At 32.6% G+C, this 14,058-nt stretch overlaps 1 protein-coding gene across 1 annotated transcript; it reads right to left on the bottom strand.

Annotated features, from left to right (window-relative positions):
- Nucleotides 1-8,971: 8,971 nt before the first annotated feature.
- On the bottom strand, nucleotides 8,972-10,504 carry LOC101894615 (uncharacterized). Its single transcript, XM_005189062.3, has one exon. The coding sequence runs from the start codon at nucleotides 10,473-10,475 to the stop codon at nucleotides 9,384-9,386; it is 1,092 nt and encodes a 363-aa protein (XP_005189119.1). The 5' UTR covers nucleotides 10,476-10,504; the 3' UTR covers nucleotides 8,972-9,383.
- Between the last annotated feature and the right edge of the window lie 3,554 nt (nucleotides 10,505-14,058).

The raw sequence follows: 14,058 nt of genomic DNA, 5'->3' as shown, positions 1-14,058 counted from the left end.
CTACACGTGCCTATACATATGTTGGAACAATAGAGAGAAAGAAATAACTTCATAAATAACTTATTATGTCTAATGTTGTATTCAAAGTTTTCCCACTGTTTCAAATATAATTTATTTATATACATAAACGCTATCTTGTTACTTCGCATGATAAATGTCAATACTTACCCAAAATAACTGTGATTGCAAGAAATAAATCTTTTGTTGTTGTTGTTTTTTTAATTTTGAAAACAATTTTTATTCAAGTTTTATGTTTTTTATATTGTTTTGGAAATACTTTATTATTGCATTTTTTATTATAGGCATATGTATATGTAGTTGAGTTATTGCAATATCGTTATATTTGCGTGTGTGTGTATATGCGGTTTACATTGGCTTTATTTCAATTTTGTATATAAATGCATTTTATGGCATTGTGGTTTTGGCTTTATATCGTATCCGTATGTATACATATTTTTTTCGGTTTTTTTTTGGTATAATAAATGCGTCATAATATTTTATTAATAAAAGTAATAACCGCTTTCTTGTATTTTTTTCTTTTGTTTTTGTCATAGATGACATATGAGATGTTGTTTTTGCTGTTACTGTTATATTTATTGATTAGTTTCGATTCTATAAATATAATATTGCTTAATATAGTCATTGGATTTGTTGTTTTTGTTGTGGCTATTATTATTTTTATTTAATTTATAAAATTAGTAAATCATTATGGCATTTTATGGTGTGATGGTGGGTGAAGATGGTCAATACGTTTATATGTATGTGTGTGTGGGCTTTGGCAGTGTGAGCTAATATGGTTATTTCGGTTTGTTTTCAAGACTGTAATTATTTTCTGGGCCTCAATTCTTGTTCTATGAAAATGTGAAATGAAAACTTTTATAAAGGAAAGAAATGTCAAATCAAAAATTTTATAAAGGAAATATTGTTCATTTCATATTTTCATAGAACAAGAATCCAGCCCCTGGTCTTAGCTGTTTTTGTCGTAACATAAAATATGCAAATTAAATATTGCATATTTTAATTTTTTTATCATCAAATGTATAATTTTTATAATTTTTTATTTAAATCGTTTTATTTTGAGAGAAACTAATTAATTAAAAAATAGAATGAAGAAGAAAATGGCATAATTTAAAATTGTTCTTATATATTTTCTTAATCGCTTTAATTAATTTTTTTATTTTAACATCGTAAACAGTCTTTATATTTATTTTCTTAAAACCAATTGTGTGCCGTAGATTAAAGCTACTTTAAAAATAAAAATATTAATTTAAAAAAATACACATTCTTCTATATGTTAATACTACGGAGGAATCTTAAATAAGCATAGTTGTGAAAAAATGTTAAAATTTATTTCAAAGCATGAGATAAGCAAATTTTGGCGCTTTTTTTTAATAAAAATGTTAGTAACTATATAAATTCGATCAAATATGGGAATAATAAAAAAAAACTATAAAATGAAAACCAGTAAAGGAAGTCTTAAAAACGGGCGGACTTTATGATATCCTACACCACTTCGCATATTTAGTAGAGCTTCACATAACAATTAAAACTTTTTATGGGAGAATTAAATCATACAAGTTATGAATATAATTATAATTTAAAGTTCAAAGGACTAAATATGCCGAAGCATTTGTATTTTTTAATTCGGGCCTGCATTTTCCATTTGGTGCACAATTAACTTGGAATCGAATATATATATGGGAGCTATATACAAATCTGAACCGATCTCGATAAAATTTAGCAAAGGTATTTCTAGGCTTTATTTGATATATTTCCTTGAATATTGTTGTTACGGAGTTCATATTACGGCTGAGGGGAACAAATATAACAAATCGCATGAACAATATATTTGAGAGCTATAGCTATATCTGAACCGATTTCGATCAAATTTGGCATACTTATTTTCAGGCTTGATTTTGTCGTATGTGCAAACTCCATATTTTTTTTTGGTTCATATTACACGTTTGGCGCACAATAAAATGCAATTTGGACGAAGAGATACATGAGAGCTATATCTAAATTTTGACCGAGTATCTCCAATTTCAATAGGGTTCGTCCTTGGGCCAAACTCATGATTTGTGCAAACTTTCATCTGGATCGAGCAATAAATGCGACCTGTATTTTGTTTCCAAAATACATGGACAGACGGACCGACAGGATTCTATGCAGATCATCAAAAGGAACTATGGGTCAATATCGTTTCCTTTTGCCTGCTACAAACAAATGCACAATGACATAGTACCCTGACCATTTTGTGGTGAAGGGTATAATTATAATGGACAAATGGAAATATTAATTCAAATTTATTTAACTAATTTATTTATATTAATTAATTGTGATAATTAAAATATAAAGTTATAATATATATAAAATTATAATTATATTTATATAATTTTATTTGTTTATATTTATAATTTTGTCACAATTCCAATTATTATAATAATATAAATATAAATATACATTGTAAAAACAAAGATAATAATATTTTTTATTATTTTTGTTATTTTTAATAATTAATTTTGAATACTTATATATTTTATGTATAAAAAATGCAAGAAATAAATTAAAAATGGCATTTAAAATAAAATGTATAATTATAATAATATTTATTATATGAATGGAATAATAATAGTAATAATAATAATAACAATAATAATAATAATAATAATAATAATAATAATAATAATAATAATAATAATAATAATAATAATAATAATAATAATAATAATAATAATAATAATAATAATAATAATAATAATATTAATAATAATAATGATAATGAAAATGGTAATAATAATAATAATAATAATAATAATAATAAAAATAATAATAATAATTATAATAATTATAATAATAATAATAATAATAATACTAATAATAATAACATTAATAATAATAATAATAATAATAATAATAATAATAATAATAATAATAATAATAATATTGCTTATAATTTTTAATTAAATTTATTATTATAATTTAATATGATTATTGTTATAATTAATTAATTAATTATTAATATTGTTATGATTATTATTATTATTACATTTATTAATTTAATAATACATATTATTATAATCATTATTATTATATTTACCATATTAAATGTATTTCTTGCATTTTATTATTATAATTATTATTATTATTATTATTATTATTATTTAATAACTTATAATTTAATAGAATTATTGTTATAATTATTATTACTATTATTCTTGTTATTAATATTACTGTATTATTGTTACTGTATTATTGTTATTGTGTTATTATTATTATTATTATTATTATTATTATTATTATTATTATTATTATTATTATTATTATTATTATTATTATTATTATTATTATTATTATTATCATTATCATTATATTATTATTTTATTATTATTATTATTGTTATTATTATTATTATTATTATTATTATTATTATTATTATTATTATATATTATTATTATATATTATTATTATTATTATTATTATTATATATTATTATTATTATTATTATTATATTATTATTATATTATTATATTATTATTATATTATTATTATTATTATTATTATTATTATTATTATTATTATTATTATTATTATTATATTATTATTATTATTATTATCATCATTTTCATTTTCATTATCATTATTATTATTATTTTTATTATTATTATTAATATTATTATTATTATTATTATTATTATTATTATTATTATTATTATTATTATTATTATTATTGTTATTATTACTATTATTCTTGTTATTAATATTACTATTATTCTTGTTATTGTGTTATTATTATTATTGTTATTATTATTATTATTATTATGATTATTATTATTATTATTATTATTATTATCATTTTCATTATCATTATTATTATTATTTTTATTATTATTATTATTAATATTATTATTATTATTATTATTATTATTATTATTATTATTATTATTATTATGTAATTATTATTATTATTATTATTATTATTATTATTATTATTATTATTATTATTATTATTATTATTATTATTTTTATTATTATAATCATTATTATTATTATTATTATTATTATTATTATTATTATTATTTAACATTAGTATAATTCTTGTTATTGCAATTTTCTCAATGAATTTATTTTATGTAAATGAAGAAAATTATTTGCTACGAAAAGAAACATATACTTATCAATGTAATTCTGGTCCAATTAGAGTAAATCATTTACCGATACGAATGTAGCGTTTGTAGTTTTTGAAATATCACAGTTATTTTTACAATCAAAGATGGGTATGCATTTTAGAGAAGAAAATTGTAATAACAACTGTTTTTTGTAATTAAATTTGATTTGTGAAACCATTAACTACATTTCAATATTGCTTGGAGAGTTTGCATGAGGATATAGATTTTATTTGAGGGCAAATTTTTTTTCACCTTTTATCTTCTAAGGGTAGATAATTTAATAAGAAGGTTTTTTTTTGATAAAATTAGCAGGCTAGGCATTTATGCTGTGTTCGAAGTTTTTATGTCAATGTGATATCTGATTACAATATTTGCCCGCGACCGCTTTCTTTAGCTGACTCTAAAAGCATAGTAATCCAAATTCATATATAAGACAATATGGAGAAAACCCATAACCGATGGAATGAATTCAGATAGAAGAAATTCAGATAGAAGGCTAAATGTTGCACATATGTGTATTTTGCCAGTAGTCAAATTAAGTTTTTAAATGGGCTGTGTCGGTCCACGTTTTCATATATTCCCCATATAACGATGCGGTATTTTGATGATTTTAGCGACACTTTTTACCGGAATTGTTTCTTATGTTGTATTTAAAGTTCATAATGGATAGAACAGCCTATAACAGGTCCAGGTCTTCCCTCCCTCACGTCGTCCGTCCCTATATTCGGTACTTTGATGATTTTAGCGGTATTATTCACCGAAATTGTTTCAAATTTTGCATTTCAAGTACGGAATCGGTATTACAGCCTATGGCAAAAGTTACTTATGAAGAACCACACCTTCGTATAGCCCCCCTATAAAGGGTTCCATTTTGGAGACACATTTCTATGGATTTTTTTCTAATTTTTTTAAGTTCCATCAATATGGTGTAGGGTATGAACAGGGTGAGATGAAAAAACTGCAACCAAATTCAGACTGCTGTCATTCCCAAGCCACTTGTCCAACAGCTGTTAAAATTATTCCAGTGACAGCTCATTATATTGTTTACAAGCGAGCAAAAGCATGCTGGTAAGAATTTTCCAGGAAAATTTTTATTCAAGCGTGATATTGTGATTTCTTTATATTTGGCTGGAAAATCAGAAGTGGCTATCGTTAGAGCAATCTAGCATTTAATTGTGAGTAAATCTTTTGTGTCTCGTACCGTGATACTCGTAACGTAGCCCGACGTCAAGGAAGAGGACGGAAGAAAACAGCAACATCAGCAGAAATGGTTCGAAAAGTAAAGAAGCGACTTGATCGAAACCCGCGTCGCTATGGCCGAAAAATAGCTCGTGAGCTGAACATATCGTAATATTCCGTTCGGCAAATATTGAAAAATGAGCTCGGGGTAAAGCCATTGAAATTCCTAAAAATACAAGAAGTTACAACGCAACAGAAAGAAAGTAGACTCCAAAGAGCTAAAGAGTTGCTTCGCTTGGCCGAAAATGGTGAACTGCCGAATTTGGTTTTCTCCGATGAGAAAATATTCGTTGTCCAGCAGTTCCGAAGATGAGTCCGATGAGAAAACATTCTTTGTCGAGCAGTTCGTAAAAAAAAGAAAAATGATCTGTTTACTTGCAAAAGAGGTCAGCTGAAATGTGCACCTTCGATTGGCCGCCATAACAGCCGATGGTCGCTCTTCGCGTGTATTAATCGTCCGTGGCATTAGAATAAATGCCGAATATTATCGCGAAAATATTCTGGAGGGTGTATTAAAGCCTTGCGCACCCAAAAATTTTGGCCGCAGACCTTGGACATTCCAACTGGACTCAGCACCATCGCACTTAGCACGCGCCACCCAAGAATGGTTCCAAATTGAGGTTCGTCCGTCTGTCCATCTATCCGTCTGTTCGTCTATGGAAATCACTCTAATTTATTTCTAAAAACGAAATGAAGTAAGTTGATAAAAATTTGCTCAAATGTGTATTATGTATGCAGGAAATTTGGTATTGAAAATGGGCCATGTTGGTCCACGTCTTCGTATAGCCCCCATATAACGGTACCCCCGATATTCTGTATTTTGATGATTTTAGCGACATCATTTACCGGAACTATTTCAAATTTAGTATTTGAAGTTCGCAATGAATACTACAGCCTATGACATAAAATTGTCTGTGCAGGTCCACATCTTAGTATAGCCCCCATATAACGGTACCCCCCGATATTTGGTATTTTGATGATTTTAGCGGCATAATTTACAGGAACTATTTTAAATTTAGTATTTGAAGTTCGTAATGAATACTACAGCCTATGAGCGATAATTGTCTGTGCAGGTCCACGTCTTCGTATAGCCCCCATATAACGGTACCTCCCGATTTTCGGTATTTTGATGATTTTAGCGACATTATTTACCGGAATTGATTCAAATTTCGCATTTGAAGGTCGTAATGGATATTACAGCCTGTGACAGAAAATTGTCCACGTCTTCGTATAGCCCCCATATATGGTACCCCCATATACGATATTTTGATGATTTTAGCGACATTATTTACAGGAATTATTTCATATTTTGTATTTCAAGTTCGTAATGGATACTACAGCCTATGCCAGAAAATTGTCTGTGCATGCTTATGCCAAAAGTTGCGTATGCAGGTCCACGTCTTTTTCATTTGGTATTTTGAAATTTTAATTTTAACATAAATTTTAATGGTTTTAAATTTTTTGAATTCAAAGTTCGGCCCGGCCGAACTTACGGCTGTTTTACTTGTTATTTATTTATTGTTTTTTTTTTCCTACCCTATACCACATACTGGTAAGGGTATTATGTCTTTGTGCATTTGTTTGTAACATAGTTTCTTTTGGGGATCTCCATAGAATCACTTTCTCGGTCGATTTATGCATACCAGTCTGTCTGTCCGTCGTCCGTCTGTTCATTTAATTTTGTGAACCAAATGCAGGTCGTATTTATTATCCGATTGAGATGAAATTTTCGAAACAATATGTTGACAAACCCTATTGAATTGGTGCGAATCGGTTCAAATTTAGACATAGCACCAAATGAACAATATCAGTCCAAATGATCTGAATTTTGGCACAGCCGACTGAGTTCAGTCTAGAAGCAAGTACATCAAATTTGATAAAAATCACACATACAGGGTGATATGAAAAAATCAGCTTCAGACTGCTGTCATTTCTAAGAAACTCTTCCGGCCGCTGTTAAAATTATTCCAATGACAGCTCATTATATTGTTTACAAGCGTACAAAAGCATTTAGGTGAGAATTTTCCAGAAAAAAAGTTATTCGTGATGCAGTTCAAGCGTGATAGTGTGATGTCTTTTTATTTGGCTGGAAAACCACAAGTGGCTACCGTTAGAGAACTCCAGCATTTAAATGTGAATAAATATTTTGTTCCTCGTACCATCGCTCGTTACCGTGATACTAGTATCGTAGCCCGACATCAAGGAATTGGACGGAAGAAAACAGCAACATCAGTAGAAATGGTTCGAAAAGTAAAGAAGCGACTTGATCGAAACCCGCGTCGCAGTGGCCGAAAATGGCTCGCGAGCTGAACATATCGCAATATTCCATTCGGCAAATATTGAAAAATGAGCTCTGGGCAAAGCCATTGAAATTCCAAAAAGTGCAAGAACTTACACTGCAACAGAAAGAAAATAGACTCAAAAGAGCTAAAGAGTTGCTTTGCTTTGCCGAAAGTGGTGAACTACCGAATTTGGTTTTCTCTGATTCGTTGTCCAGCAGTTTGTGAACAAACAAAATGATCGAGTTTACTTGCCAAAGAGGTCAATTGAAAATGTGCACCTTCGGTTGGCCACCAAACGAACTCAAGTGCCGTCCATGGTGATGGTGTGGGCCGCCATAATAGCGGATGGTCTGTATTAATCGTCCGTGGCATCAGAATAAATGACGAATATAATCGCGAAAATATTCTGGAGGGTGTGTTAAAGCCTTGCGCACGCCAATATTTTGGCCACAGATCTTGGACATTCCAACTGGACTCAGCACCATCGCACTTAGCACGCGCCACCCAAGAATGGTTCCAAATTGAGGTTCCTCGCTTCATTTCCAGCGCACAATATACACCAAAATCTCCGGATACCAATCCGTTCGACTATTGTTTCTGGAGTATTTTGGAAAGCAAGGTTGGCACTAAAAAATACCAAAGTGTCGATCGCCACAAGCAAGCACTTGGCCGGGAATGGGCCAAAATATCGCAGAGCAACATTCCGGCAGCGTTTGACGGTTTCATTGGCCGTTTGAAGGTCATAATTCGTGCCGAAGTTGGCCAATTCGAAAAAATCTAAACTTATTCTAAAATTTGATGCTATTTCCGACATTTTTTACTTTCATTCAATATAATTTAAAAAAATAATAAATAAATAAATAAAAAATGTGAAAATTATGGCGTTTGACTTTGTTGCAGTTTTTTATGCTCTCTAGGCTCATGGCTGAGGGTACAGAAATCGCCATTTCTCAAAAAGTCAATAAATGGCGTATGGAAATGTTTTCCAAAAAAAAAAATCGTATGTTGCCATACCTCATCCTTCTCTCCAAGCAATATGTTCTCTCTTATTTTCATAATTAAAACGTTAATAAAATTTTCAAATTTATTATCCTAAGTTAGTTCAAATCGATTGCCTTATATAAAATTGTAATTAAGCCTTAAATTGTTTTTTTTTTAATTTAATTGTTAAATTTAATTAATTTTCAAAAGAAAAAAAAAAAACGTTAATTTTAAAATGGTATACTGAAAAATCACTCTACTATGTTTAATGTGATTTTTTTTTCAAACTACATTATCCTGCGGACCGTATTATCCTTTTTTTCTAATCTTCCATTGGCTAAATATTTGTAGATAAAAATGCAACGGTTTTATAGTGTGTGTATGTCTGTGAATGACAATAAATGCATAGATGTATGTGACATCTGCTGTTGTTCTGGCCAAACGTAAGAATGGCGTTAGCCTATTTCAGGCCAGCTTCTGCCGGCCTTGTTTACAGTTTCGTATCGATTCGTTCGTTCGTTACTCTTTGTGTTTGTATCTCAAGCGGTGTTGCGTGTATTTTTGGAATATTGTTTTTATTATTATACATGATGAACTTTAAACTTATGTATGTTGGGAGCTTCTACTCTAGTATTAATAGCCTTGGTGTGTGTGTGTGTGTGTGAGTATATCTGTGTGAGGATGTGTGTGTGTTTGATGTGTTGCTGTAATACAATTAACGTCTGGCATATTGACAGCACACGGAATTACGTGGAACCCTTTGGGTTGGCAAACCTGAAATGCCCTTCAGATATGTATAGGAGACAGGCTGACGTAGGATCCTTTGAGGAGGTGGCTTTGTTTTGGTTTTCGACGACTTTGTTGTTGTTGTTGTTGTCATTGAGCCAGTAGCGGCCGCCGAGGCTGATGAATTTGATGACGATGATGCATTTGCCGATGAAGCGTTGTAACGTTTGTTCAGTTCGAGGTTGGATGTGGACTTGAGTGCCGATTTGATGGGTGTGGACGACGATGATGACGATGACGTATTTATGTGTGTGGCCAAGGACAATGGCGGCGGTGTCGGTGTTGTACCGCTGCACGACAGCGAACGTGAGGATAGAGAGAAATTTTCAAAAGCTCGTCGTATGGAACTGGCCGAACGTCGTTGGAGCCGGGAAAAACTGGAACGGGCAAAGGATTTGCGTTCCTTGTGACAGGTTTGTTTGCCAGTTGTTACATGGTTTTCATCATTATCTTCTGGGGGTTTGGTGTCACTGTTTCCCAGATTGTGTTGCTGTTGCTGTTCTTCAATGTCCACCGTGCTGCTGGTCTCACTGGATGCACATGAGATGTGTTCGGTTATGGACATGGTCATCATTGATGCCGTCATTATATTACTGGCATTACAATATTGCCGCTCTAGCTGTTCGTGTTGTTGTTGTTGTTTGTGTAGCTGAGCATCCTTGCTGGCATTTTCTCTATGCGAAGAACAGGAATCGGTCGATGAACTTTGATTGTCTTCCTCATTGCTGCCGGAATAAACTAGGTCATCGTTTGACCTCAAACCGAAACGACGACTCAGTTGGCGAAAGAAGCCCATGTTACGCTCATAGCGTGGCGTTGATTGCAGGGCCGTATTGCAGCCGGGCGAAATGCTACGTTCAGTGGCATTGCGACTGCATTGACGTTGCTCGGATGTTGCGTCACTGTTTGGCGATGCCTCGAAATTGGAACGATGACCTTCTGGGGCCGCAAGACTATGGGCCGAGGATGAGGAGGGCGACGAGAGGGGTATATCGGCAAAATAGACATGAGCAGTTGTCATTTTGCAAAGTTCGAGACAAATTTCAATTCACTTTTAAAGTTTTGAGATTTTTCAATAATTTTTGTTTCAAATATTTCACTTTTTTGTGGGGCACATGTCTTTGTTTTGCTTTATTTCGTGGCACCGGCTTTGTTTGTTTGTTTTGTTTTTCAAATCATCCAATGGATTTGTTTCTCTCACTTGGCCTCTTTTTGTGTTACTCTCACTTTTATACTTTCCTAACGTTCTCTTTTCCTCTCTCTCACAATTTATTAACTTGACACTTTTCACGTTTTGCCGGTTTATTTTATTTATTTTACAACTACTCACTGCCAATGCTCGTTGCTAACTGAAGGATATTTCTGCAAGCGGCTTCTTTATATAGCAGGCCAGCTCTTTGCCTCTCCGGCTGTAAACATACCCCACAAATTTTTGCAATACCAGAGAAAGGAAAAAGTGCTGCAAAGATGTTCTCTCTCTGTTTTACTGTGTGGCCATGTGGATACATTGAATTCTGCCATTCTTCATATCCTTTTAATATGCAAAGGAAAACAAACAGACACATACATACGCATACACATCAATGGGGAGAGTGAGAGGGAGAGAGAGAGAGCAATGTTTTCGCGGTTTTTTTCCTGGTTTGTTTGTAAACATTGCCACGGCATGCTAATGCCCACTTCCGTTTCCTACATTTTTATTTTTAAATTTTCACTGGACCCCATACACACACACACATGTATACACATAATTTCCCTCTCATATTCCTCTTGCTGCCTTGTTCCCTGCAAAAATGAAAAGAAAAAAAATAGCATCTCCAAAGTCATTGCCCCCAATATAATTTTTATGTTAAGCTTCAAATTTCCCACTTAGCGGTGAAGACAAATATTTTAAAATTTAATTAATTGGTGTCGAGAGGACAATGGTCCAGTGTCCGTTGTATCTTCATTTTCTCCATGCTCGTGAAAAGTGTCAAATGTTTTCATATCTGTATCCTTTTGTTTTTCAGCTCCAGCATGGGTCATTTTTCCACTACGGAAGATAACTTCCACCGAAGTGAGGTGGAAAAATGCCACCCAAGATTTATTGGAAATTTGAAACTGTGCAGAATTCGTTTCCGTTGTCCACACTTGGGATCGAAGTCAATAAACTGTTGGAATTCTCGTGTGTGTGTGCGTGTGTTTTTTTGTGGTAACAACAAATATTGCAAATTTCGAAACTTGGTTTGGAAAAAATTAACGCTTGGTTTAAAAACTACATTTAAGTTACTTAAAAATGGACACGTGATATTTTAAAAAGGCTCCTAAAGTTCAAAATGACAGCATTCCCGCTGTTGGGCTAAAAAAAATAGGCCATTAGGGATTATGAAACATCTTTACCGAAGGTAAAAAAGCATGCAAAAACAATTTTATGTTCGGCTATGCTGAATATTATACCCTTTCTTTTGGGAAAATTTATTACACCCTCAGCCATATGTCTACAGGGGGTATATATCATTTAATGCGGCCAAAATGTGCCTAATTGAAATAAAGATTTTAGACCCTAGGTCTCTTTGGACCAAATCCGTTTCAGAACATTTGTAGTCGATCTGTCTATGTCCGTCCGTCCGTCATTCTGTCCGGCTGATGCTTACGATAGCTCTCGAAGTGAGTATCTGGTTTGATCTAAACTTGGAACATTTTAATATTATTATAAAACTTAGATCGAGTCCGTAGATGGGCAATATCGGCCAAACCCTTCTGGTACCGCTCCCACAAAAGGTCAAAATTTTCAACAAAAAAATATTTTGCTCCAACTTTGCAAATCCTAATATTTGCATCAGTGCAACATCTGGTGCGAAAATGGACAATATCGGCCCACTCCGTCAAGTACCTCACCCACAAAGGTTAAACATTTTTAATAATTATAGCTCTTATGAAATGTAACGTAAAAGACGAATTGTCTTCAAATTACACACTTCGAAATATTTTAACCCGAGGTCTGGTGTGAAGATGTAATATAAAGGAAGAGATAAAAAAACTGCAACAAAGTCAGACGCCATAATTTTCAAATTTTTTTCAAATGTTATTGAATGTCGGAAATAGCATCAAATTTTAGAAAATGTTTAGATTTGTTCGAATTTGTAAGGTTTGGCATTATGGCCTTCAAATCGCCAATGAAACCGTCACACGCTGCCCGAATGTTGCTCTGCGGTATTTTGGCCCATTTCCGGCGAAGCGCTTGGTTGAGGTGATCAACACTTTGGTATTTTTTTTTAGTGCCAAACTTGTTTCCCAAAATACCCCAGACACAATAGTCCAACGGATTGATATCCGGAGATTTTGATGGCCATTGTGCGCTGGAAATGAAGCGAGGAACCTCATTTTGTAACCATTCTTGGGTGGCGTGTGCTGAATGCAATGGTGCTGCATCCTGTTGGAATGTCTAAGATCTGTGGCCAAAATATTGGTGTGCGCAAGGCTTTAACACACCCTCCAGAATATTTTCGCGATTTTATTCGTCATATATTCTGATGCCACGGACGATTAATACTGACCATCGGCTATTATGGTGGCCCACACCATCTCCATGGCCGGCGCTTGAGTTCTGTTAACCAACCGAAGGTGCACATTTTCAGCTGACCTCTTCGACTAGTTAACACGATCATTTTGTTTGTTTACAAACTGCTGGACAACGAATGTTTTCTCAGCGGAGGAAACTAAATTCGGCAGTTCACCACTTTCGGCCAAGCGAATCAAGTCTTTAGCTCTTTTGAGTCTATTTTCTTTCTGTTGCGGTGAAAGTTCTCATTTTTCTATATTTGCCGAATGGAATATTGCGATATGTTCAGCTCGCGAGCCATTTTTCGGCCACTGCGACGCGGGTTTCGATCAAGTCGTTTCTTTACTTTTCGAACCATTTCTGCTGATGTTGCTATTTTCTTCCGTCCACTTTGTTGACCTCGGGCTACGATACTAGTATCACGGTAACGAGCGATGTTACGAGGAACAAAATATTTATTCACATTTAAATGCTGGAGTGCTCTAACGGTAGCCACTTGTGGTTTTCCAGCCGAATATAAAACAAGTAAGCAAAGGCTACAGTCGATCAGGGCAGACCGTTGAATACCCTACAACACTATCACTGGAATGGACATTTTCGTTTATCTACAAAAGTTGGCAAACTATTTCACACATTGAATATTTTTGGATGGCCATCCAAAACTGCTTGGCTTTTGCAATGTGCGGTAACCCCCATTCAAATGTGCGTGAGGATCGAGCGATAATTACGACCTGCCGATAATTTTGCCGTTTTTTTGGTCCATTTCAATTCCTAAATATATGGCGATCATCTCCAAAAAGAGTAGGCTTCTATTCTGACCCTCATCTTATCCCCATGCAAAATTTCGTAAAGATCGGGCCACAAATGCGATCTGTATATGATATCCTGATATCCTAACTACTTAGTTTTGTTAGCTGTAGAAATATTACCAAATGTTTAATTCAAAATGAAAATATGCCAAAAATATGACAAAAATAGAAAAAATATGAGAAAATTTTACAAAATCAATATTTTCATCTTTAGAGAGATATTTTTATGCGATTTTTTTAGACGTTTTTTCTTTCCT

Source organism: Musca domestica, unplaced genomic scaffold (genome assembly GCF_030504385.1).
Source record: "Musca domestica strain aabys unplaced genomic scaffold, Musca_domestica.polishedcontigs.V.1.1 38, whole genome shotgun sequence".
Classification (NCBI taxonomy): Eukaryota; Metazoa; Arthropoda; class Insecta; order Diptera; family Muscidae; genus Musca; species Musca domestica.
The sequence above is the reverse complement of the archived record's forward strand: the minus strand, read 5'-3'. Positions and strand labels throughout refer to the sequence as shown.

What these genes read in the sequence shown, in the direction of transcription:
- LOC101894615 (XM_005189062.3), bottom strand. Translation starts at nt 10,475, where the DNA reads ATGACAACTGCTCATGTCTATTTTGCCGATATACCCCTCTCGTCGCCC.